At 42.8% G+C, this 22503-nt stretch overlaps 1 protein-coding gene across 1 annotated transcript in view; it reads left to right on the forward strand.

Annotated features, from left to right (window-relative positions):
• Window positions 1–20366, forward strand: part of EGLN3 (egl-9 family hypoxia inducible factor 3) — a 27627-nt gene extending 7261 nt beyond the window's left edge. The window contains exons 2-5 of the mRNA XM_003791979.3: window positions 13286–13405; window positions 14928–15064; window positions 17787–17860; window positions 18695–20366. Of these exons, the coding sequence (XP_003792027.1) occupies window positions 13286–13405; window positions 14928–15064; window positions 17787–17860; window positions 18695–18726 (363 nt within the window). The 3' untranslated portion in view covers window positions 18727–20366. The remainder of the gene's footprint in view (window positions 1–13285; window positions 13406–14927; window positions 15065–17786; window positions 17861–18694) is intronic.
• Window positions 20367–22503: the final 2137 nt, after the last annotated feature.

Genomic DNA, 22503 nt, shown 5'->3' on the forward strand with positions numbered 1-22503 from the left:
GGCTGGGGATTCGAACCCGCCACCTTAGGTGTATGTGGCTGGCGCCTTAGCCGGTTGAGCTATAGGCGCCGAGCCTCTACCCAACTCTTAACGAGCAGAGTTTGAGACGTGTCTGCAAGGACCCACCTGTGTCGAGGTACTTCAGGGTCAAGCTCAGAAGGCTGCGCACCTGTGAACCGCATCTGTTCAGTTCGGCAGGTAAATTAAATGACATTTTGACCTGTGCCCAAGGAAGACCAAGGTGTACCTTGCAAGCTAACAGTGTGGAAAAGATTATTTTTTGTTAATTGTTACAACAGGCTTCTTGATTCCTTTTGTAGCATCACTTTGTAGCTGTTAACTAATACTGCTCTAAGAAATAGGTGTCACCTTTCTCTAGTGTTTGGCAGATGCACATGTCCTTACAGTAATCATAGTTCAGATGTATTCTGCTGGACATCTGCCAAGGGTACCCAGCAGGTAACCAAATCCAGAGGCACTGGAATTGTAAATACAACAGACAAATCATTTTAGGATGCCGGGCTACAGAATTCAGCTTTGGCAGATTGCCGGGAGCCGTTGATTTGGCTCCGATTCAGAGCTGTGTGTCTTTTTGCCAAGCAAGATTAGTTAGCTTGGTTAATTATACATAGAATGTGTACCCCTTTTCTCTCGATTATTTGTATCTTAAAACCAGGATGACACTTACTTTAATTTTGCATCTTCTTTCAATATTGATTTGTGGGCAAGTTTCTGTTCTTGTTTTTGGTGAGCTGGTAGTGACTACGTGTACTTATCCCCAGCCCCAAGTCAATCCCAGCCTTACAGACCTGTGGGTTTGCCATGGCTAATGCAGCCTTTCAGATCATGTACTGGATTAATTCAGCACCAACATACGAATATCCTCCATGTTTGTACAGCGTCAATACTTCTTACTAAATCAAGCCAGTTTTTGATTCTTCAGAAGGGACAGTGACCAGTGTTTCTCAAGTTCTGGATAAATGTGTCTATTTCATATTAAATATTACATTTTCCTTCCAAAATCAGGCCAAAATATTATTACTACGTAAAAATAATCTTACAACACACAAAGAATCAAAGAGTAGGCTTGATTATTTGCCAGTGGGAAGAAGAGAAAATGAAAAACTCAATTCTGGGTGTCAATGACACCTACTATTCTTGGTTCTAAAAAACTTGAAGTTGTTTTGAAACTTTCATAATAATATTTCTCTTTGTGAGCGTTGCCTGAAAGTAGTAAAGATGGCCTGTTTTGAACAGTTTGCACATCCTAAGGAGCTTGCTTTGTGTTCTCCAGATGCAGAGAACCAGGATTTGGCCTGTGTCCCTCCCTGTAACCTCCCTCCCATTTCTCCCCATCTGTCTAGTCAAACCTGAGGCCCTATTACTCACAGATCTCAAGTTCTTTTTTTCCTATGGCTTTTTTCCTATTCTTATTGTTTTGCAGGGTAATTTGAGTGATTGGGGTGGATAAACAAAACTCTTTTAAACACTTTTCAAACTGAAGCGTTAGGCAGGAACATGCACTATTATTGGTCAAAATTTGGCCTGTTGTGCTTTTTCAAATTTTGTTTTTAAGGTTCACTATGGAGCCTCAAGCTTAATTTTTTTTTTTTTTTAATCCAAGTTTTGCTTCCTTCTCTTAGAAATCCTGCAGGAAGGACGTTTTTAGAAGTAACTCATTTTAACCATAAATCACCTGCCTTTTGTTTTTTTTTTTTTTTCCTCCCTGTAATCCATTTCAGGTGTTTTTGCTAGAGGTCATAGCCAGACCCAATTCTAATCATGCCATCTCTGTGCTTGAAAAATGAGATAAAAAATCAAAAAAACCCAACCATGTTCTTTCTCTGCTATCTACCACCATACAGTGCGGTACACTGAGCGAGGTGTCCAGGGTCTGCTGTGTCCACCTTTTCACATCTACTCTCCGGCTGCTGCCTTCCTTCCCCTCTCGTCCCTGACCTGCAGAAACTTTGCAGGTGTCATGAGTGTCCTTATTATCTTCCACTCTTTGAAATCCATCTGTAGTGTCTGTTCTCAGTCATCCCTTCTGCCCACCCAGAACTTTGTGGGTGGCTCAATCCAAGCTGCCCCAGCGCACTTACTTATTGGGCTCCTGACCTTGCTGCCCAAGTGCTTAGAAATTCCTTGCACACAAACACCGTTAAGGTTTGTATCTACATTTAATGCCTAGAAGAGTCTCTTAAAATTCATAGGTGCTTGTTGGCTTAATTTCATCTTTAAAGGAACTTTGATTTTAGGGGATGTCAGGGTGTCAAAAAAATCTATAAATGTTTTGTTAGGAAAAAAACAGGGAAGGGTATTGGCAGCTTGCTCTGTAAAGTGATGCCAAGGCGTTTAAATATTTTATTGCAGTAGCATGCTGTGAGTGAGAGACCATCTCAAGGAGGAACTTAGCTTGTGAGGTTTTTTCCCTTGGTTCTGAAATTCTATGCATTGCCCCAGTAAGTACCTGGATTCTAGCAATTCATGTGTGCTGATCTGATTCAGAGAAGCAAGAGAAGCCTGGGGCCCTGAGGTGTAGGGCTCCCCAATTTGGTCCTAGCTCAGCCCCTAGCAAGCAGCGTCTCAGGACCTGGGTTTCCACATGTCTATGTATGAATTAGATATTTATTTTTATATTTTAACTTAAATTTGGTCAGCACCTGTTGCTAGGTGCTGAGATGGACATTTGATGTTTTATTTCATCTCACTGTGATCTTGCACTAGTCAGTTCTTTGAGCCCACTTTCTTCATTTGTAACATAGGTACAGTACCACTGTCTATCTACCTCTAGATTATAAGGAAATTTCCATCTGAGAAGGACTACTTGCTTTCAGTGCCTATTATTTGATTCCTGGAGAGTCGACTTGTACCAAAAGTCAAACCCCAGTGCTGACATGACAGTAATCTTCAGAGGCAGAGCCCAGTATAAAACAGCAATGCTAGAAAGTCACAATTGGAATGTTTCCTGCCAGCTTTAGGAATGACACTGCAAAGCCTGTGCCAGAAACTGCCCTGGGAATTCCTGTTTTACGCACCCACTTTCAGTTCCCCAAATGAGCTAGGACAGTTGACTAATTCTTCTTTACTTTTTAGCATGTAAGGTGAGGCCTTGCATAAAAACTCTTGGTTCTGCCACGTAGCTGTGGTTCATGATGGTTCCCGGGCTGGCAGCATCACCATAACCTGGAACATTCTCTAAATGCAGATTCTTGGGTTTCTCCCCAGACCTACTGATTCAGAAGCACAGGTTCACCAGGTGACTCTCATACATGCAAATGTTGCCTCAATTTAATGCATCGTGGGGAGACTAACTGGGGAGGGGGTGCTGCGCCTTTCTACAGTTTCCCTAACGAGAGTAAGAGACTTTAAACTTTTTGCATCAGCTGACGAGACCTGAGCTTATTCATTGCTAAAACAAAAAAGTGCAGGAATTTTTAGTTCATTTGGGGAAATTTTGAGAAAAAGCCACTACCTATTAAACACACACATTTATAACTTTTCTATTATTTATACCAACAAACTTAATATTCCAGAACTAGAGCTGGAGTGAAATTTGGAACTGATTTCCTACCATCGTGGTGTGTGGAGGGGGAAATAAATCATTGCCGATGACGGCGGGGTTGCTGTCTTAATGTATTCATCAGGCTTGCCAGGAGTGTGAGCTGGAGGCACCAGGAAAAATGAGAAAGAATCAGTGACTTGGGATGAGCACAACTGGAAAAGAGTGCCTGGAAGAGCAGAGAGATGGTTCTCTCACTAATGAGCATCTATTATGTGCTGTGAGCACCTCACAGAAGCCTCAAGTGGTTTCTGGCCCTCCTGGGTAAGATGTATGTATATCCAGGGTGGCCTGAGAAAGCTGAAGTGTGGAGGTGTGAACTTAGGGGGAAAACTTGACAAACAGATGGAATCCAGCTTGATTGGAATCAAAGGTTTGATTAGGTAGAGGTGGGCAGGTGCGTGCCACATGGGCATGGAGAGCTTTGGTTCCCCAGTTTAGAGTTTGAGCCTGCGTTTGTTAAATCACAACGTTCATCTGAGAATCCCTTGTTGCATTATCTTGGAGTTGAAGGAAGGCACTTTCATTCACGGTCACTCTAGCAGTCATAGCACCTGTTTTTAGATATTTTTTTTTCCCTGATATTTTGGAAGCAGTGTTTACTGGTGGAAAGAGCATGGGTTTGGAATTCTGGCTCACCTACTTTGCTCTGTTGTGTCTAATAAGTTACGTTTTGGCTCTGCTTCTGTTTCCCTGTTTGTAAGATGGGGCTCTATCTGTCTCTGAGGAGCAGTAACCACCTCCCTAACCCCAACCTCAGAGTCAAGTGCTCTTTTATTTCTAGTCCCCTTTCTGCTCCCCAAATAGTCGATACATTTCTTTCCGAAGACCTCTTTACGTCCTAGTCCTCTAACAGGTGTTCTAGTGGGGTGACCTCCCCTAAGCAGCAGCGAGTCTGCCTGTATCCGACAGGATTAGGTGGTGGTACAGTCAAGCTATCTCCTGAGCTTCATGCCTATAGGGAAATTTTATCTCATCCCTGGGATTCCTTCACCGGGTGCCACTCCTTTTCTTCCCAGGGGAAATACACGTATACTTTTGTTTTTTTTCTTTTACTTTTTTCCCCCCTTAATTGGCCACTTTTCATCTGATTATGAAGTAATTCTGAAAATTGTGGCTGGTGTTGACTTGAGCCAAGGTCCTGGAGAGGCTGCCTTTTTCCCACAGAACCTCAGAGAGGGAAGAGCAACCCCGCCCGTGGGCTGGCCCCCTGTAAAATATGGGCTGCTCACCAAGTGCAGGGAAGCCCTGCGGGCCCCGCAAGGGCTACAGATTTCATGGTGGGCTTGAGGTGGGCTCTGCAGTGGCAATAACCAAAGCAAAGACAACTTGGACAGCTAGGGCTTTGCCGTGGAATCCAGGGTCAATGTTTCTTTCCTTCTGTTTTTGATAAAATTGTCCCCCCTTAGAGCCTGCGTTCGTAGACTCAATACCAAACACGTTCATTTTTTTGTATTTTTGTAAACTTTTTGCATTTTATGATTTTCTATGATCTGAAGGGTGATAGTAAAACTAAAGATCTTAGTTCCCTCCACCATGAGACGGGGATGAATTAGCTAATGTCAGACGTCCCATAAGCTGTGCTGGCAAAGCACGGCTGGGTGATTAAGGCCTCCCGCAAAAGGCAAGTTACCTAACCTCTCTGTGCCTCTGTCTCCTCATCTGTAAAATGGAGATAATGTTCCTTCCTCAGGGGGATGTCATGGACAGTGAAGGAGGGAATGTCGGTGAACACAGACCTCTGCTAGGCACAGGGTAAGCCCGGAATGCGTGCCCAGTAAATCAATATAACTACTGCATTTCACCAGTTCTAATTTTACACTGACTTGCTGTGTGTCTTTTTATTTTTATTTTTTTCATTCAACAGATATTTTCCTAAGTGCTGAAATGCAAATGTAGGTTTCTCTTGTTTTTTAAGGATATGGCTTGGAGGCATTTTCCTGACATGTTTTGATTGGTAACTATGCATTAGTCACCCTTTATCTGTGAGTAAAGTCTTGTCTCACCAATTGTCTTTGAATTATCATGGCTTCTTTCAAGTATTTTGGGATTCATTTCAGATGAAAATGTGAAGAGAGCCACACTCAGCTCTTGACAGGCCACTGGTCACAAGCAAGCCTGTGTCTCCCAGGCATAGAGGCTTTAGAGAGCCACATGTAAAGTTTTATTTTTTGGATAATGTGGTTTTCTCACATCAAAGGCAGTTCAATGCTGTGTTTTTCTCTAGAAGGATGATATCTTCTGGGTCCACAGGATAACTTCTGGGGTTAATGACTGCTCCCAGGGACCTGTGAGGCAGGTGACTCAGGGCACGCACACCTTCCCAGGAACTAGGAACTCAAACAAGAACTGTGTCAAGTGCCACCCGCCTGTGTGGGCTCAGGAAATAGCAGCTGTTAATATTGGCGGAAAGGCACCAGAAAGGATATGGTTAAATGCTCGTCTTAGTGCCTTGTCCCTGGGCTGGACTGACTTGCTGATTTGATGATTGTGAGGAAGGCCCATGGAAAATGGAAAAATGTCTCTCTGGAGCCTGAGGTAGTGAGAGGGGAGGGGGGAGGGTTCCCCAGCGTCCGTTCCCTGCTCAGGCTCCCTGGCCGTGTGCTTGGGTGTGGGCTGGCTGCCACCCTCACGCAGCGCACGTAGCCCTGTCACTCAGCCATCACCCAGCTGGCTCCGAGCCAGGCCTTCACGGGAAGGGCGGCCTGCCCAAACCCAAACAGCCTGTATGAATATGTCCGTGTTGCCCGGCCTGTTTACAGTGCCTAATTGCAAGGGCTCTGGCTGAATCCCCTCCAAGGAAAAGAATTATCTACAATTCATAAAGGAATGACAATAGTCTCTTAAATTCCTGGCCTGGGAGAATTTCAGTGGCTTCTTGGGGGAGGGTGATTCACTTAGAAGTCCATGTGTGAAGGGCGGGATCTCCTGGAACAGAATCTTGATCTAGTATAGGTAGACATAATAGGCTTGGGAACCCTTGTAATTTTTGTGTGGATTTCAGTGTATGTGTGCACGTTTCTGGGGGTGGAGGGTGGAATCCTTACATCTCTTTTACGTAAGAACCTCATGGGGCTATCAAGCCTGGTAGAACTGTCATCACTGACCCAAGGGGACTTGATGTGTCCAGAATCTGGGTAGTTGCTGATGCTTCTTTAGATGATTTTGAAGGCAAGGTCAAGTACACCTGAGGACAGGTTTTAAAGTGAAGATAGTAAATTTTCTGCTCTTAAGGTACGATTGCTCTCTCCTGACCAGGCGGGGACAGATCCATTTCACTAAAGCAACTGAAAGCCACTTATAACTTATTACTTTTTCTTTTAAGAAGTACTGAAGTCCCTACATTGCTACAAAATTAAGGTATTGGGGTAATGTGATTATTGCAGTACATTTGGAGGCGAGGATATGTGCACCAGTGTTCTGGGTATGTAGGTTCAGGAGAGGAATTAGTTTTAATGTGGATTGACAAATGAGACAGGCAGAAGTCATTTTCATTGTCAAAATAGAGTAATAAAAAACATTTTAATGAGTAATTTGGGGTTTGCTGAAAGGATCGTTTACCTGTCACATATGAGACTGTGTGACTGGTGTTCTCAAACTTCCGAGTTGTCTTGTCAAATGTTGAACCTTTGGCAGGGGAACCGTGGGACCCAGACAAAGCTTGTCTGTTGCCCACCACAGACATATTTCCTATCTCCCCCTCATTTCGTTACATCAGTCCAGAGGCACTAGGAGGCAGGAAATAGCGGGGCTTGCTCTTAACCAGCAACATAGATACAAGCAAGATGTCAAGATAACTAATGACAGTCTGAGCAAAGTTTGCTTTTGCTCTTTAGTGCTTACATTATCTATAGCTAATTTTGCTGTGCCAATCTGGGGGAAGTTAGAAGGAATGCATAAAAATTCTAAAACACTTGTAATGCTTACACGTTCGCTCTGTCTCATCATCACATTGAGACCTTGCTTTTTTTGTTCAATTTCATACAAAGAGTGGGGCCAACTGGCAGCAAATGTGAACTTTGTGTCCATGACATTTTCTTGAAACTTGGAGAAAGCCCAGTGTCGTTGCCATCATCTTGTAAAGAGGCCTTGTGAACACTGTACTGTAGGAATTTAATTTAAGTGACAACAATAGATCGCGCTGTATGCTAGAAGATCACTTACCCCCAGTAAGGGAGATGACAAAAGGCTCACACAATAGGTCCAGTTTGCTTTTCATGTCCTCTGGATTTAAAGCGTAAAGGATTTTTGGAATTCTTTTCTCTCATTCCTTTTTGGAGCCAAATGGAAAATAATGGAATTTGACATTTTGGCTTAATTTGTCTTTAGATTTTTTTTTTTAAAGACCAAAACTTGCAAGGACAGGGCATCTTCCAGGTTTTTCATCACTCCAGGGTCTCCTGTCGTTGGCCTGCGTCTAGCCTGGTGCTTCTCCACCTTCCTAATGCTGTGAATTAGTTTCATGGTTACAAAGGGGTCACGACCCACAGGTTGAAAACCACTGGTCTAGCAGCTTGGGTACTTAAATAGGGGGGAATTTCCAGTTGAGAACTGCTGCTGGCACATATCATGCCTTTGTTCCAGTGACAATCCCTGTCCCCTGCTCAGATGAATTACCAACTGGGGTCCCTCCCTCTGCAGGGTGCCTCTACCAGGGCAGGACATGAAGGGTACAACAAGGAGCTGCCCTGCTGGCCGGCCATGTTGACTGTGCTAAAATCCATGCAGGACACAGATCACCCAGATAAACGACCCTGGAAGTATAGCCTTCAGCTCCTCTGCCTGCAGCTAACCAAAATCACCTAGGCTGTTGTCACTGAATGGAAATGAGAACTATTTCCTGCCAGAAAACTTCGGTTATTGCATTCTACACTATGATGAGTTCCTTAGGTGTTTTTCCAAGTTAAAGTAGGTGAATAGTCTCAGGTGTATCTTCCCAACTCTTTACATGCCTGATCGACTGTGTAGGTGTGCCAGGTGGGGGCGAAGGGAAGGATCCTGGGTCCCCATTGCTCTGTACTGGGTAGACAAGTTGGCAGGGCTTGAGGATGGGAGGTGAGAGGAGGCAAGTGGAATGTGTGTGGATGGCACCGACAGACGAGGCTTTGTCTTTGGGCAGGATGTGACTGAACCTGGTGAAGACAGATGGGAAAGGTCCCCACCCTCAGGCACTATCTCAGAATAGCTTGAGATCTTTGATCCCAGACAGTGATCTCAAAATACATATATGTATTTGGGCCCTGATTAAAAAGTTGGGATCAAAGATACTTAGGAGAATTTACATAAAAATCTGCCTGCGACTTTCATAGAATCTGAAGATTTGCCCTCATTGAAAATGGCAGCAAATCCCCTGGTGTAGGTGACATAGAACACACTCCAGAGTTGTGACACACGTATACCTGACTGGCTTCAACCATTTATGTTACTGCTAAGTGTCAAAGCTGTTTTAGTTTGCCAACCCAGGATTGGAAACTACAAAGCACTTTAAGTATTCCTAAAGGGGAGATATATTCTATAGCCCCAGTTGAGGGGAAGACAGATAAGCCACGTTATCAGCTTTAAAATGGCTAACATTTATTAAGCACTCGTGTGTAACAGGCCTTCCACTTAGCATTTGACATAGATCATCTCCATTAGTCTTCATCAGCCCATCTTACAAATGAGCAAACCAAGGTGTAAAGTAGTTACCTGCAGATTATCCTATACTTAGGTTGCATTGCATGTGAAATGTACTCTACTTCAGACTGTTCCTAATTAAAGACAAAGCCTTACAAAGTTTGGTATTTCTGCTTCGCAGCTAAAGGGGGGTCTGGCATTTGTTGGTAGAGGGATCAAAAACCCAGTTTAGGGTGGCGCCTGTGGCTCAAGGAGTAGGGCACCGGCCCCATATCCCAGGGTTCAAGCCCAGCCCTGGCCAAAACTGCCAAAAAAAAAAAAAACAAAAAAACCCCCAAAACAACAGTTTAGAGGTTATTTAACCAGATAGCTTTGGAGTTGTAGCATTCTTGACAGATTATAAACAATAGCTGTTCACTTACTGGAAATTTTGCAAATGAAGTGAGACTCGAATATTTTTATTTGCTGAGTTTGAATAAAATGCCACTTTATTGTAACTTGTTTGCAATCAAGTCATACAATCAACTCAGACTCCAAGAAGTGGTAAGTCTAATAACCTTTCTTACCTGCGGGTCTGACAAAGTTGTCATCGTCGCTGAGTGGGTGGGAGAGGTTGCCGACATCAATATTTTGACATCGTTTTTCTGATGCAGTCAAGCTGCGGGCGATTTGGTTCAAGAGCTTTCTATTTAGGCATTGGAAGAGAAGCCTTAGATTTTTATTTTTCAACTTTACCTTTGGATTTGATGAGGTTTTTTTCTTTTTATGAAGTTAGCTCACCAAAAACTATAAGAGAACCTCTGTTTTCTTAACTACCTGCGACATTTGGGGAGCAGATTTTGATACTGGGAGTTGACTGTTACAATTCCGTGTATCTGTTTACATCTTCAAAGAATACATACATATTTCCTTCCCGAAGGTGTCTGCGTAGGTGTCTGGAGCACACATTCTGGTCTAGAACCAGCCTGGGGTGCCTGGCTCAGCCCTCTGCTCATCTTCTGTTGCCACAGACCTGTGGAGAGGCCTTCGGGAATGGGGGGTAGGAGCGCGGGCACTATGGGGTCAGTGGAAGGAGTGGTGAAAGCGGAAGGGGATAGGTGGATTTATTTGCATCTCCACGAATAGAACTATAGGTCTGTATTACACGTGCTACTGTAGGTGACACTATTGTTGTTATTAGACGTGTGGAAATTTCAAATACTAGTCAGGAAGTTTTAGTCAATGAAAAGCCTGTAATAAATAAGATAGCCTCCTGATACGTGTCAGCGTTATTGCTGGGCATGTTTGTTATATGATCATTAAAGTCCTCTGGCCCTGTTCTTGTAACAATAGAGCATTGAAGCATTCTCCTCTGTTACACACTCTAAATTCCTTCCCAGGCCTGATGAAGCTTAGATAGCAGCTCAGTTAAACTGATCGGTTTCCGGAGCTTGTTACTGCCCCGTGCACAAATTGGCACTGAAGTGAATGGCCGGCTTCTCAGTGCATCCCTAGCCTCTTGGTTTTAGACCCTATCAAAGCCCAACAAATAGTTGGGAGTGTGCCCAAGCCCAGACCCATCTCCTGTGGCACTCCTCCAGAAAACACACTGATAAAATTGGCCCAGTGGAGTTTCAAAAGGCCCACTGAGGCTCACAATGATTTCCTTCCATTGTTTCAGACTTGATGCACGTGGCTTCTGGAACCAGGAGAGAGGGTAAATATTCACTCTGGCCAGCACAAATTATCTTGGTTTCTCTCCCTTAAGCAATTAGGTGCTTTGCTGACACTCAGGGGTTTTGTTCTCATAGTTAAGTCCTCTAAAAGTGAGTCTTTCTCTATGTGTTTTGTAGAAGCAGCATTTAGTAGCGGATGTGCTTTTTTTGAGTTTTTATGTATATTTTTTTCAATATTTTAATCTGAGCTGAATTCTGAGGCAGAGAAATACTTCAAAATGCCCCTGAAGAACGTTGCATTTTCTAAGGGACAGGCTTTGAGATCAAGTCGTAGAACTTTTTGGACCTTCGGAGGCTCTGGTCCCTCTTTTGGGAAGCAACTGCTCCTGGTGTCACATAATTAGTTGCAGCAGGGACTAGATGACAGGCATCCAGACCACTGACCTTTTCCTTTGAGTGGAGCCTTTCAGGAATACAAGATTTTGGCACTGATGGAGTACTTTTTCTTTCAGACACATATTGAGGGGAGGCTGAGATGGTAGGAAATCTAGCCTGTAATTGTTTGTGGCTTAAGTGACTTTCATGATTGGCTCAGTGGCGGCTCTTATAATCCTAATGGCTGCTTCCAGGGACGGGTAATTCCCTAGTCATTATAGGTGACTTCATTTATCTCTCTTTCTCCAGCTAGGCCCATCATTTCTGGCTGCCACCAATCACCTTTCCCTAAGCCATCCTTTGCTTGGTGGTACCATCATTTGTTAAATCTTTATTGGAGTCACCTCAAAATTTCTGAAAGATGTTCACGCTAACAGCCTAACTTCAGCTCTAAGGATGACATTGCATTGACATTTTTGATGTTCAGAGGCAGGATATGGGGATTGCTAGCTGCATGAGGATATAAAGAATGAGAGATATGATGATTTAAGCTTTAAAATCATTAAAGCCAGTTACCATGCAGCCTTACTGTTCTAGTTTGTAGGGTGTGTGATGCCTGGTTCCATGTTTTCATGCTACTATTGGAAGTGACTTGGCAACTGCATTAAAGATGATTCATTGAACCGCTAGTACATTAGGTTGGGGCTCTACCCAACTGGTCATTTTACCAGGGAAGCAACCCTGCCACTTCTCAGGGAATATATAACCTGGAGTCTTGCGTGTATCCTGCATGTATGTTTGAAGATAGGTTTTCACAATGATGGAAATAGCTATCGATCTGGATAGAATGTGAATTTACCCTTAGAGAAAGAGCCATTCACTGTTTCATTGATTTATTCATCAATTTTTAAATGGACACCTTCTGTGTGTCAGGCACTGTCCTGGGCGCTAAGAATACATCTGTGAAAAGCATAGGGGGGAAAAAAAGCCCATCGCCATTTTACATCTCCAGTTCTGTCATTTTCCCTGCACATTTTACATCCATATATATATTTTGAGACAGGGTCTTACACTGTCTATCGGACTGGAGTGCAGTGGCTTGGTCATAGCTCACTGTAATCTTGAACTTCTTGATTCAAGTGATCCTCCTGCCTCATCCTCCCAAAGCACCGGGATTACAGACATGAGCCACTGTGCCTGGCTCTGTAAAGGTATTTTTAAAATATGGCACTGTCCTGAGGAAGAGAACAGGCTTTCTGTACTTAGCCTTTTCTTTTTCCTATTCTATATTGTATTTTTTCCATGGAATAATTAAAGGTTTGCTATTCTCTAATAGTAATTTTCGGTAGGGTTTTTGATACGGCTTTTTGCTTTATTTTTCTACCTGGTTGATACAGGTTGCACTTAGACAAAGAAAGAGAACTTCAGGTTATCGCCTGATTTGGTAATTATCAGGTAGGAGGAGGACAAGCATTAAGAAGCACATACCAACATAAGAGTGTGGTTCTTCCCTGCGGTCCGGCACCTCCCTGGCACCTCCCTGCTAACAAGCGAGGGTGAGGGTGACGGTTCCTATTGCTCCTCCCCTCTAACTTCTCCCCTCAGCATTTTGTGGAATAAGCTGACATTTTGCTCCTTTGTGATTGGTTCTGTCTCTTTGTAAATTCAAATATCTTTACCCATTGTTTTCAAACAGCCAGAAAATTCAGGAGCACTTGCTAAACAGGCTAGTCCCTGAGTGCCACACCCATGGATTCTGATTTTAGGGATCTGGGATGGTAACTCAGAATCTGCTTTTTCAAAAAGGAGTCATGCTAATGAGGACACACAGAGAGAGAGAGGTTACTTTAAGAACGACTGTCTAAAATGTTCTAAAACCAGTTTCCATGGGGCTGAGCTGGCTGTTAATTTTATGTACCGAAGAGTTCAGATTTACATACTGTATGTGTAATTAAGAAGCCAGCAGCCACCTATAGATGTCACATAGTACCCACGGAGACTAGTGTTATTTGCTCACCAGTGGCAGGAGAAGGTTGTCACAGCTTTGCTAACCAGCTTTCTTGGGATTTCTCCATAGGCGATGGTGGCTTGCTATCCAGGAAATGGAACCGGTTATGTTCGCCATGTGGACAACCCCAACGGGGATGGCCGCTGTATCACCTGCATCTACTATCTGAACAAGAATTGGGATGCCAAGGTACTTTGGAACAATGGGAGTAGAGGAGACGGTTAGAAACTATAGGAAAAGAATTTGGATAACTTAGAAGAGAGATTTGAGATCCCAATCAGCCCTGTTTCTCACTGAGGAGTCTTCTCTGTTTCATCTTTTTCTCCCCTCCTCCTTTATAATGGATATGAAGTTAATCTGGGGGGTGGTGGGTAGGATGATTATTAGGGTGCGGGAAGAGTCATCGATGAAGGAAAGATAGTTTAATATTGAGATTAGAGAATCAAAACTTTTAGTCGAATTCCGAGCTGATATGACTCTCAATGCAGAGATTTTTTTCCTTTTCCCTTCCAGCAGTAACATTGAGAAAATTCCACAAAAATAGAACTGTAGGATATAAAACCGTACCCAAGACAGAGTTCCCACACAGTCTTCTCTCTGGGGGTGATATGTCTTGTTGATGGCTGCTTGCCATGGTTTACTATGATCTGTGAATGCCAAAGGCCCTGTGGCTTATTTTTTTATTATAGAACATATAGATAGAGATATGAAGTCTGGTTCCATGCTTACAAACATTTGTCTGGACTTTGGAAGCTTTCTGAATGTTAAGAATGATTTAGGAGTCTGGGAAGTCAGAGAACTTTTCAAGTTGATTTGGCTTTTGAACCCTCTGCATCTCCATTTCATGTTTGTTAGGGTAAATACAGGCTGCCAGAAAGCAATCATGTCTTGTCTGGGGTCAGAAAAAATGAAACCCAGGAAACTAGCGAATCAGTGAAAAGGCTTGTCTCTTCTCCCTCCTTGGCAATATGACTGGAATACACCCGTGAGGTCTCCTTTAAATTCTTCAGAAGTGCTGTTGTAGGAAAGGGAGTGAAGTTATCAGGTTGAGAATAATAAATCGCAAGGTTTCAAATCATTCAACAAACATTTGCTAGTGTTAGGCACTGTGCTGTGGGGAAGCATGAATGTGTGAGGCCTGACTATGGGTATCTAGTGGGGAAGAAGAGGTATATATGTTAAAAAAAAAATAATGCAAGGAAGAGAGTAATATATGCCATAAGAGGTGCAGATGAAGTGGTCCGGGAGTTCAGAGAAAATGAGATTAACTTCCAATTTACGAGATCAGATGGGAGTTCAGAAGAAAAGCTGTAAATTCTAATTGATGGGGAAGGTACCTGTGATGATTATCTTAGGAAGGTGTTAATATTGGAACCACATGAAATTGTTAGGGGGGTTTTGTAGGTCAAAAATAGCCAAATATTGGCAGTTCTGTATGATTCAATCTAATGGTGCTCTGTCTGAGTCCACGGGCTTCGTGATTGTGGAAGATGGGGAGGCTTTTTTGGTATAAGGTGAATAAGGAGCTACCTCTAGCCAAGTCTGAAATAAAATTTGGTACAAAGTAGGAGGCTGAAGTCAAAATTTGGGGATCACATACAGTGGGAGTAGCGGTTAGAAGGTGGCATTGTTTCTAGATGGGGCTGGAATATCGTTGTTGGCAAACTATATGTAAAGCCAGGAAATAATCTACCTTGCTTGTGGCCCTCAGCTACATGGTGGAATCCTGCGGATATTTCCAGAAGGGAAATCATTCATAGCAGATGTGGAGCCCATTTTTGACAGACTCCTGTTCTTCTGGTCAGATCGTAGGAACCCACATGAAGTCCAGCCTTCCTATGCGACCAGGTAATAGCCAGGGGCAGACCCCTCTTCAAAGCTTTTATATAAACCCCAGTTCCCAGAGAACTCTCTAAACTTGTGTCCTGTGCATGGGGGACTTCCCACACCCCAAAGCTTATAGAAAACCTATTTGAAGTTGAGAAAAATTAAAGGGGAAACTTGAATTCTTTAGTATATGAAACCTACCTTCAATACAAAATAACTCTTAATAAAATTGTTTTCTGATAGGTGGGTATACTGGATTCCAAATTTCTCAGCGTTTTTTTCTCCTCTCCTTGCCCCTCTTACCTCCTCTTCCCCTTTTAAAAATCTAATTTTGATCCATCCCTAGAGAATGTTGGCTGTCACATATCAGGAATTCTGTCTGATTACTCCAGATGAGTTTAGAAGTTGCCAGTTGCAAGCGGAGAAAGAACTTTGAAAAAGGAAAGACTAAATTGTTCTGACTTCTTTTTCCTTTGTACCCTTTCCTTAGCCTAAAATTGGCTTGGACTTGGCGTATCCAGATCCCAACAATCCCAAAAATCTTTTCTTTAGTATGTGCATGTAAATATTTTCATTAATACTGAACAATTTGGAATTGTTTAGTGTCAATCTAGATTTTTTTTTTGGAGTCAGAGCCTCAAGCGGTCGCCCTGGGTAGAGTGCTATGGCATCACAGTTCACAGCAACCTCCAGCTCCTGGGTTCAAGTGATTTTCCTGCCTCTACCTCCTAAGTGGCTAGGACAACAGGCCCCTGCCACAACCTCTGGCACATGGGGCCAGTGCCCTATTCCTTTGAGCCACAGGTGCTGCCCATGCCTGGCTATTTTTTGGTTGCAGCCATCATTGTTGTTTGGCAGGCCTGGGCTGGATTCAAACCCTCAAGCTCAGGTGTAAGTGGCTGGCACCTTAGCCACTTTAGCCATAGGTGCCAAGCCTCAATCTAGAATTTTCTTTCTTTTTTTTTGTTTTAGACAGAGTAGAGTGCTGTGACATCACAGCTCACAGCAACCTGACTCAACTCCTAGACTCCAGCGATTCTTCTGCCTCTGCCTCCCAAGTAGCTGGGACTACAGGCGCTTGCCACAATGCCTGGCAATTTTTTGGTTGCAGCCATCATTGTTGTTGGGTGGGCCTGGGCTGGATTCGAACCCACCAGCTCAGGTGTATGTGGCTGGTGCCTTCGCCTCTTGAGCCACAGGTGCTGAGCTAAATTTTCTTTCTTTCTTTCTTTTTTTTTCAAAGCTACAAGGTCTTGCTCTTGTCACCCAAGCTGAAATACATTGGCATTATTATAATTCACTGCAACCTCGAACTCCCAGGCTCAAGCTATCTTCCTGCCTCAGTCTCCTGAGTAGCTGGAACTATAGTCACTAGCTACTACACCCAGATAGTTTTTTTATGCTATTTATAGAGATGGGATCTTGCTATGTTGTCCAGGCTGGTCTCAAACTCCTGGCCTCAAGTGATGCTTCTGCCTTAGCTTCCCAAAATTCTAGGATGATAGCTGTGAGCCAGAGCACCCAGGCAATCTAGAAATTCTTGATAAAAATTTTAATTCCTGATTTTGCTTTTGATTGACCTTTGTCTCTGGCCAAAGCTGCACAGTAGGGTGCAGCTGGTAATAGCACTTGGGGGCAGGAAGAGAGTTTTGGTAGAACAATGACTAAACCTTAATGCGTCTAATTAAATTAAAACCACATATGTCCTCCTCCAGAAATCATAGATCCAAGCCTCAAACGGAGTTACATAGTAACTGCCAAACTAGAATGTATTCTACATAAGCAGGCCACTAATTCTACCACCAAGGTCTGCTTGTGACTTGTTTCACAGGGTGTAATGATTGGACCCTGTCATTTGTGGCAGAATTCTCCGGTTATTCTCCGGTTATTCCCTGGACTCAGCAGAGTCTGCTTGCATGACCGACTTCACAGGGAAAACATTAGCAAATGTTGATGAGAAGCCCTTGAAAAAAATCAAGTATTATAGAAATTCTGGTATCTTATAATAATTATAAAATGAAACTTAAAAAAATCCAAGCATGAAATGGCTTCTATTACAGTCTGTTCCATGGATGGGATAAAAGCAAATGAGTGGGAAAGCAGCAGGAAGCTTGAGGGTATCATTCAATTGCATCTTTGCCTCAATGTCCAAAATTAAGGGAAGCCAAAGTTTTAAACCTACTGTGATTTAAATAAGTTATTCTTAAAAGCTTCATGAAAATATCACCTCCTCTGCTTTGTGCTGTCTGTACCAACTTGGATGCCCCAGAGTGACTTCCTTCTAGTGCTTTCTGCAATGACTATAGTCCCAGCTACTCAGGAGACTGAGGCAGGAAGGTAGCTTGAGCCTGGGAGTTCGAGGTTACAGTGAATTATAATAGTGCCAATGTACTCCAGCCTGGGTGATAAGAGCAAGACCTCAGCACATTTACCCGATGCATTACGTGTTAAATCACCTGCCTCCCCTGCTTGAGCCTGAGGTCTGGAGTGGGATGGAGACCTGTTCCCAGGATCATTGGAACTCCCATCACCCAGAATCATGCCTGGCACGTACCTGGAGCTCCTTCTGTATTTAGTACAGTTAAATAGAATGACAAGCAGAGAAATTAACTTAAAAACTTTTAATAATAGGAAAAACTTTACATGTTGGTTTTACAAATTACTTTAGCATGAGATTCGTAGGAAGTTTGATTTTTAGTAGTGTTACTCAAGCTGTTTTCTTATATCTGCTTCTCTTTCACAGATACGCTATGACTGTTTGGTACTTTGATGCTGAAGAAAGGGCAGAAGCCAAAAAGAAGTTCAGGAATTTAACTAGTAGGTTTGATCATTTTCTGTCACTTTTGGTCCAGTCAGTCCTTGGTTTTTATTCAATTTTGCATATTTTCTGAAATACTCTATCCAATCTCAGTTATGGGTTAGCTTCCTATATAAAGCTATCTTCATGAGTTTAATCCTGAAAACTGGCCTTAGGTTTCTTGGGAAAATTAGGAAAAAAACGTGAAGGGCATCCCCAGAGAATGTCCGCAGATTGTGTGTTGGCTTATGATAGATGGGAAATAATTAACTTCTTATCATGAACGTTAACCAGTCAAACATAATGTTGTGCCTGTGATTTTGGCACGTTGTAAGGGAAATACAATGGAACCCAGTTCCAATGGCTGATTTATTATATTGGGTGAGACTGTGACTCTCAGTATAGAAGCAGGACTCAGGAACATGACTCAGTGCCGCATCTGGCCCTTCTAACCAGTCTCGTAAGACAGTGTTTTCCAAAGTATATTGCATTAAAACAATCCTGCCCAGTGGTTTATGAAAACTAAATTCCTTACCCCCCAAATGTGGGCAATGCTCCGTACTGTATCCCTCTCTTGGGGAGTCACAGTGCTCATTGGCATATCAAATTAAGGCTTTACAAGATCTTGCAGCAAAGGAACATCCCTATCTTTGCCCAACCCATACTCCATTTAGGCTGTGTACCTATCAAACACCAAAGAGAACACCCTTTGAAAAGTTTTATCAGGAGGCTTTACTTTTCCTTATAAGATGATAGGAAGTGTTTACTGGAGGCTCTTTTGTGATATTTGTCATATAAAACTCATCCCAGCTGACTCCCTACCCTCTTTCTTCTCTTTTCTGTCCCCACTCCAGGGAAAACAGAATCTGCCCTCACCGAAGATTGACCATGCCCTGACATTCGCTGGCCTCCTTCGTTTTAGTAACCGTTCCTGAATTTGCTTTAACAGTTGAGATCCAAAGATGGCCTCTTGAGTGATGACAAATATCCGCCTCCTGCTTGCAGCGTTCACATCCCTATCTTATGTGGTACTTCGTGTTTTGTTTCGTTTTTTTCCAAAACGGCATTGACCTTCAGATGCTCTCTTTGCCAGATGAACTCATTTGCTAACTCCTGAAATTCCTGCAGACAACCTAGTTGGCCAGCGGTTTAACTGATAGATTTGGTAATACTGGCTATCGAGACAAGAGCCTAGGAGCCCAAGCGAGGGGATGAATCTTACTTGCACTTTATGTAGACGTCCTGATTTGAAAGGAGGAGGTTTGCAGAGGAAAAAGAAAGTGGTGGCAGATGCCACAGAGAAGCATCACGGAAGCCTTAACAGCCGGAAACAGAATTTTGTATCATCAAGACGATTTCCAGATGTTCTTCATCCTTGGCTGTTGGTTTCCGGAGAATTATCACAACCTAATGACATTATTACCTCTAGAAAGGGCTGCTGTCACAGTGATTTTATAAGTGTCCCATGGAGTGGACACTCCTTTTTCCTACTCCAACAACCTGGATTTTCTGCCTCTGCCCCATTTTCTGAAAATAATGACTTTCTGAACGAAGATGACAACACCATTTATTTTCTATTTTCCTTTCTCACCTGGAGAACCTCATTCTCCAGAAGCTAAAGCTAGATATTGGTTGTTTGGGTTGCTCTGTCGGAATGGAATTTGAATTTAAATCAAAGGAAAACAGCCTCCCCGGTAGTTTAGTGTCAGCCTCTGATAACAGTGTGGAAAGAGCTACTGATAGGCAGTAACGCGCGGCTTGAGTAATTCGAGAGGGGAGATGGAGTTGGAAATGTGGGTGTTCCTGTTTTTGGCTTTCCTTTTTAATGAACCCACCCTTCTTCTTTAACAAAGTTAAAAAGAATAGGGTGCTGTATTCTAAAAAGGAAATGGAAATAAAAAAAAAAAAACCCTCAAAAAACTGAGTTCTTCTACGTTGTCTGTGCCTAGCAGCCTTTCTTCAGCTGTCTTGACCCTTCAGATCCACAGGGGTAGGCAGTGTGGCCAGAATCATGGAATTTGCTAGAACTGTGGATGGTTCTACTACTGCATTCTGCAGAGATGCCACTGTAAGAACTCTGTAGTAAAGCACCTATTTTATAAAAGTTCCTCGTTTTCAGGTCTACTTTCATGATTTTTAAATCCCTTTAATTTCTTGCTTGAAAATCTCACGAACATTAACAAGTCAGAATTATGTTCTGTACATATCTACACTTTCTAAGACAGAAGTTTAATTTTTCCTTTTCCAGTCTCGGGAAATTTCCAGATGAGACTTGTCATCATTCATGCTCGCGACGCTGTGTTTTGTTGTATCAGAGTACTTATCCCCTTCTAACATCCTGTGTAATTTACTTATTTATTATGTTTATGGTCTCGTATCCTTCCTCTAGAGTACAAGCACAATGAAGACAGGGATTTTGTATGTTCTTTAAGCAATGCATACATTCCCAGCACCTACAGTAGTGCCTGGCACATAGTAAGGGCTCCCTAAGTACTTTTCGAATAAACTTGATCTCCGATGATAGCATTTTCATGGTTTGATTCATTTCTTCCATCTTTGGCAAGAAGGGTTTGCTAGAATTCTTACATACATCTTCCTAACAGTGTCGACTTTATATAGAGTTTTAGAAAGCTTTGGTTGCAGGGTCATTTCATATTTGTTCACCTATGAATAGGTCACTGGCTGACCACTATGAATCTGAAATGTGACCAAATAATATTTCTACCCTTCGAGATCCTGAGACTCTAAGTGTAAAATAAGAATGGCTTCAGACAGGACAGAGTACATCCGTCCTTTGGAACGTTTTGAAAAACTTCTGAGAGAGAAAAAGCACGATGGTTAGGAATATCATATTCTTCAAAATGATAACTGTTTTGTCCCCATGATTGCTAATGTCATGAGAGTGACGGTGACGATATTTGGAAGGGATATCAGGTAGCCTAATAGTATGTCTTATATCTTTCATTTTAGTTAATATTTTGACTTGCCAAAAGGTCTGACTCTTAGGCCTTGCTTATTTCTTCCAGACAAACCTCCTCTACACAAATAAACTATATAACAAATAAATGTTTTATGCACACTGATTTTTCAGGCCTGAATTTGAGTCCTGGAAGATAAAGCTGGAAAACACAGCTTTAATACTTCAGGCCTGCTTTTTTGCTCTTCTCTTTGCAGCCATTTAGGGGAGGACTTAGCCCTGCTAAGAAACATTATTTGGCAAATAATCTGATCAATTTCATTTATATTCCTGGCAATGAAATGTTAAGAGCCCGCCTCACCGTTACGTCACCTATATAGTGCAGAGCCCTTGGTAGGAGATTAAATTTTGAACCAAAGATCCAATTTCATGGAAATAAAAAGTCCTACCTAAGTGCATTAAATAGATCTTTAGTAGAGTAGTTAATACCATTTAAATGCTGGACTGTCTGAATTATGGATAATCTATTCAGACATGATCTTGTTTTTCTTCTTTAACTCAGGTTTTTTAAGAGGTTGGGTCATCCTAATCCTTTTGGCCACTTGGTCTTGAAATTTCCTGTGTTTAGAAAGCAGTGATGGGAAATGCCTTGCTGGGTCAGCAGTTTGCGTGAGACAGACAGGAGTTTGGACATGGCAGGTACCTTTATATTTGATCAACTAGGAGGATAAGCACAGGAGATATTCTTAGGACAGTTATTTTAATTAAAAATAATATAAAGCTGATTTAGCTTCAGTCATGAATCTTTTGAATGATATGAGAAGAATACCAGTTAGTGGGCGGCACCTGTGGCTCAAAGGAGTAGGGCGCCGGCCCCATATGCCAGAGGTGGCAGGTTCAAGACCCAGCCCTGGCCAAAAACTATTAAAAAAAAAAAAAAAAAAGAATACCAGTTAGTGAGGTGGTTAGAGATTATTGTCAGAATTGAGGGGAAAAATATGCTATTCTTTTCAAATGAAACTTTCTATAGTTGAACTCTTTTGGATAGTATGTACGGGATTATATTAAAGCTCGAGTCTCTGTTCAGACCCAGTGTACCCCATCCGAAGGGGGTTTTCAGGATGCTCCTCTCTCTTATTGCTGTGTTAAGTTAGGTCCTTTGAGAGGCTGGGTTTATTATAGTTTTATCTCCTTTATATTTGCAAGACCGGGGTCAGAGGTCAAGGAGTCGTGATGTAAAGAAGCTGAGAACAATGGGTAACATGACAGTGAGTACTCAGGGGACGCCAGTATTCCAGCCCTGTGCTAAGGGCTCCCACGTCTTCATTCCTCGCAGCCCCCGTGAGACATCTCTTCCTCCTTCACAGTTCAGGACTTGTACCCAGAAGGCTTGGGTGGCCTGCCCAAGGGTACACACCACGGAGTGGCCCACTGAGATGTGACTTCCAGCTCCCCAGTGTCTGTTGTCCCTGGTTCCTCTGTCCTGTACAGGGGATGCCAAACCCAAGAGCAGGGACCAGTGGAGCTGGAGGGGGAGCCTTGAATGCTTGTGCTTGATATTTTGCCTCATATTATGCTTATGTACGAGGGTGTCATGCACGGCATCCTCAGGGAATGTCAGTTATTCAACAAAACCCACACAAGCAGAAAACCCCAGCTTCATGGTTGAATTCTCCCTCAACTTTGCCAAGGGTTCTTTCCCATGGGCTTCACAGGATTGTGGGGGAATTTGGGTTTTATATCCAA

This window comes from Otolemur garnettii, unplaced genomic scaffold (genome assembly GCF_000181295.1).
Source record: "Otolemur garnettii isolate 467f Iridium unplaced genomic scaffold, OtoGar3 scaffold00052, whole genome shotgun sequence".
Classification (NCBI taxonomy): Eukaryota; Metazoa; Chordata; class Mammalia; order Primates; family Galagidae; genus Otolemur; species Otolemur garnettii.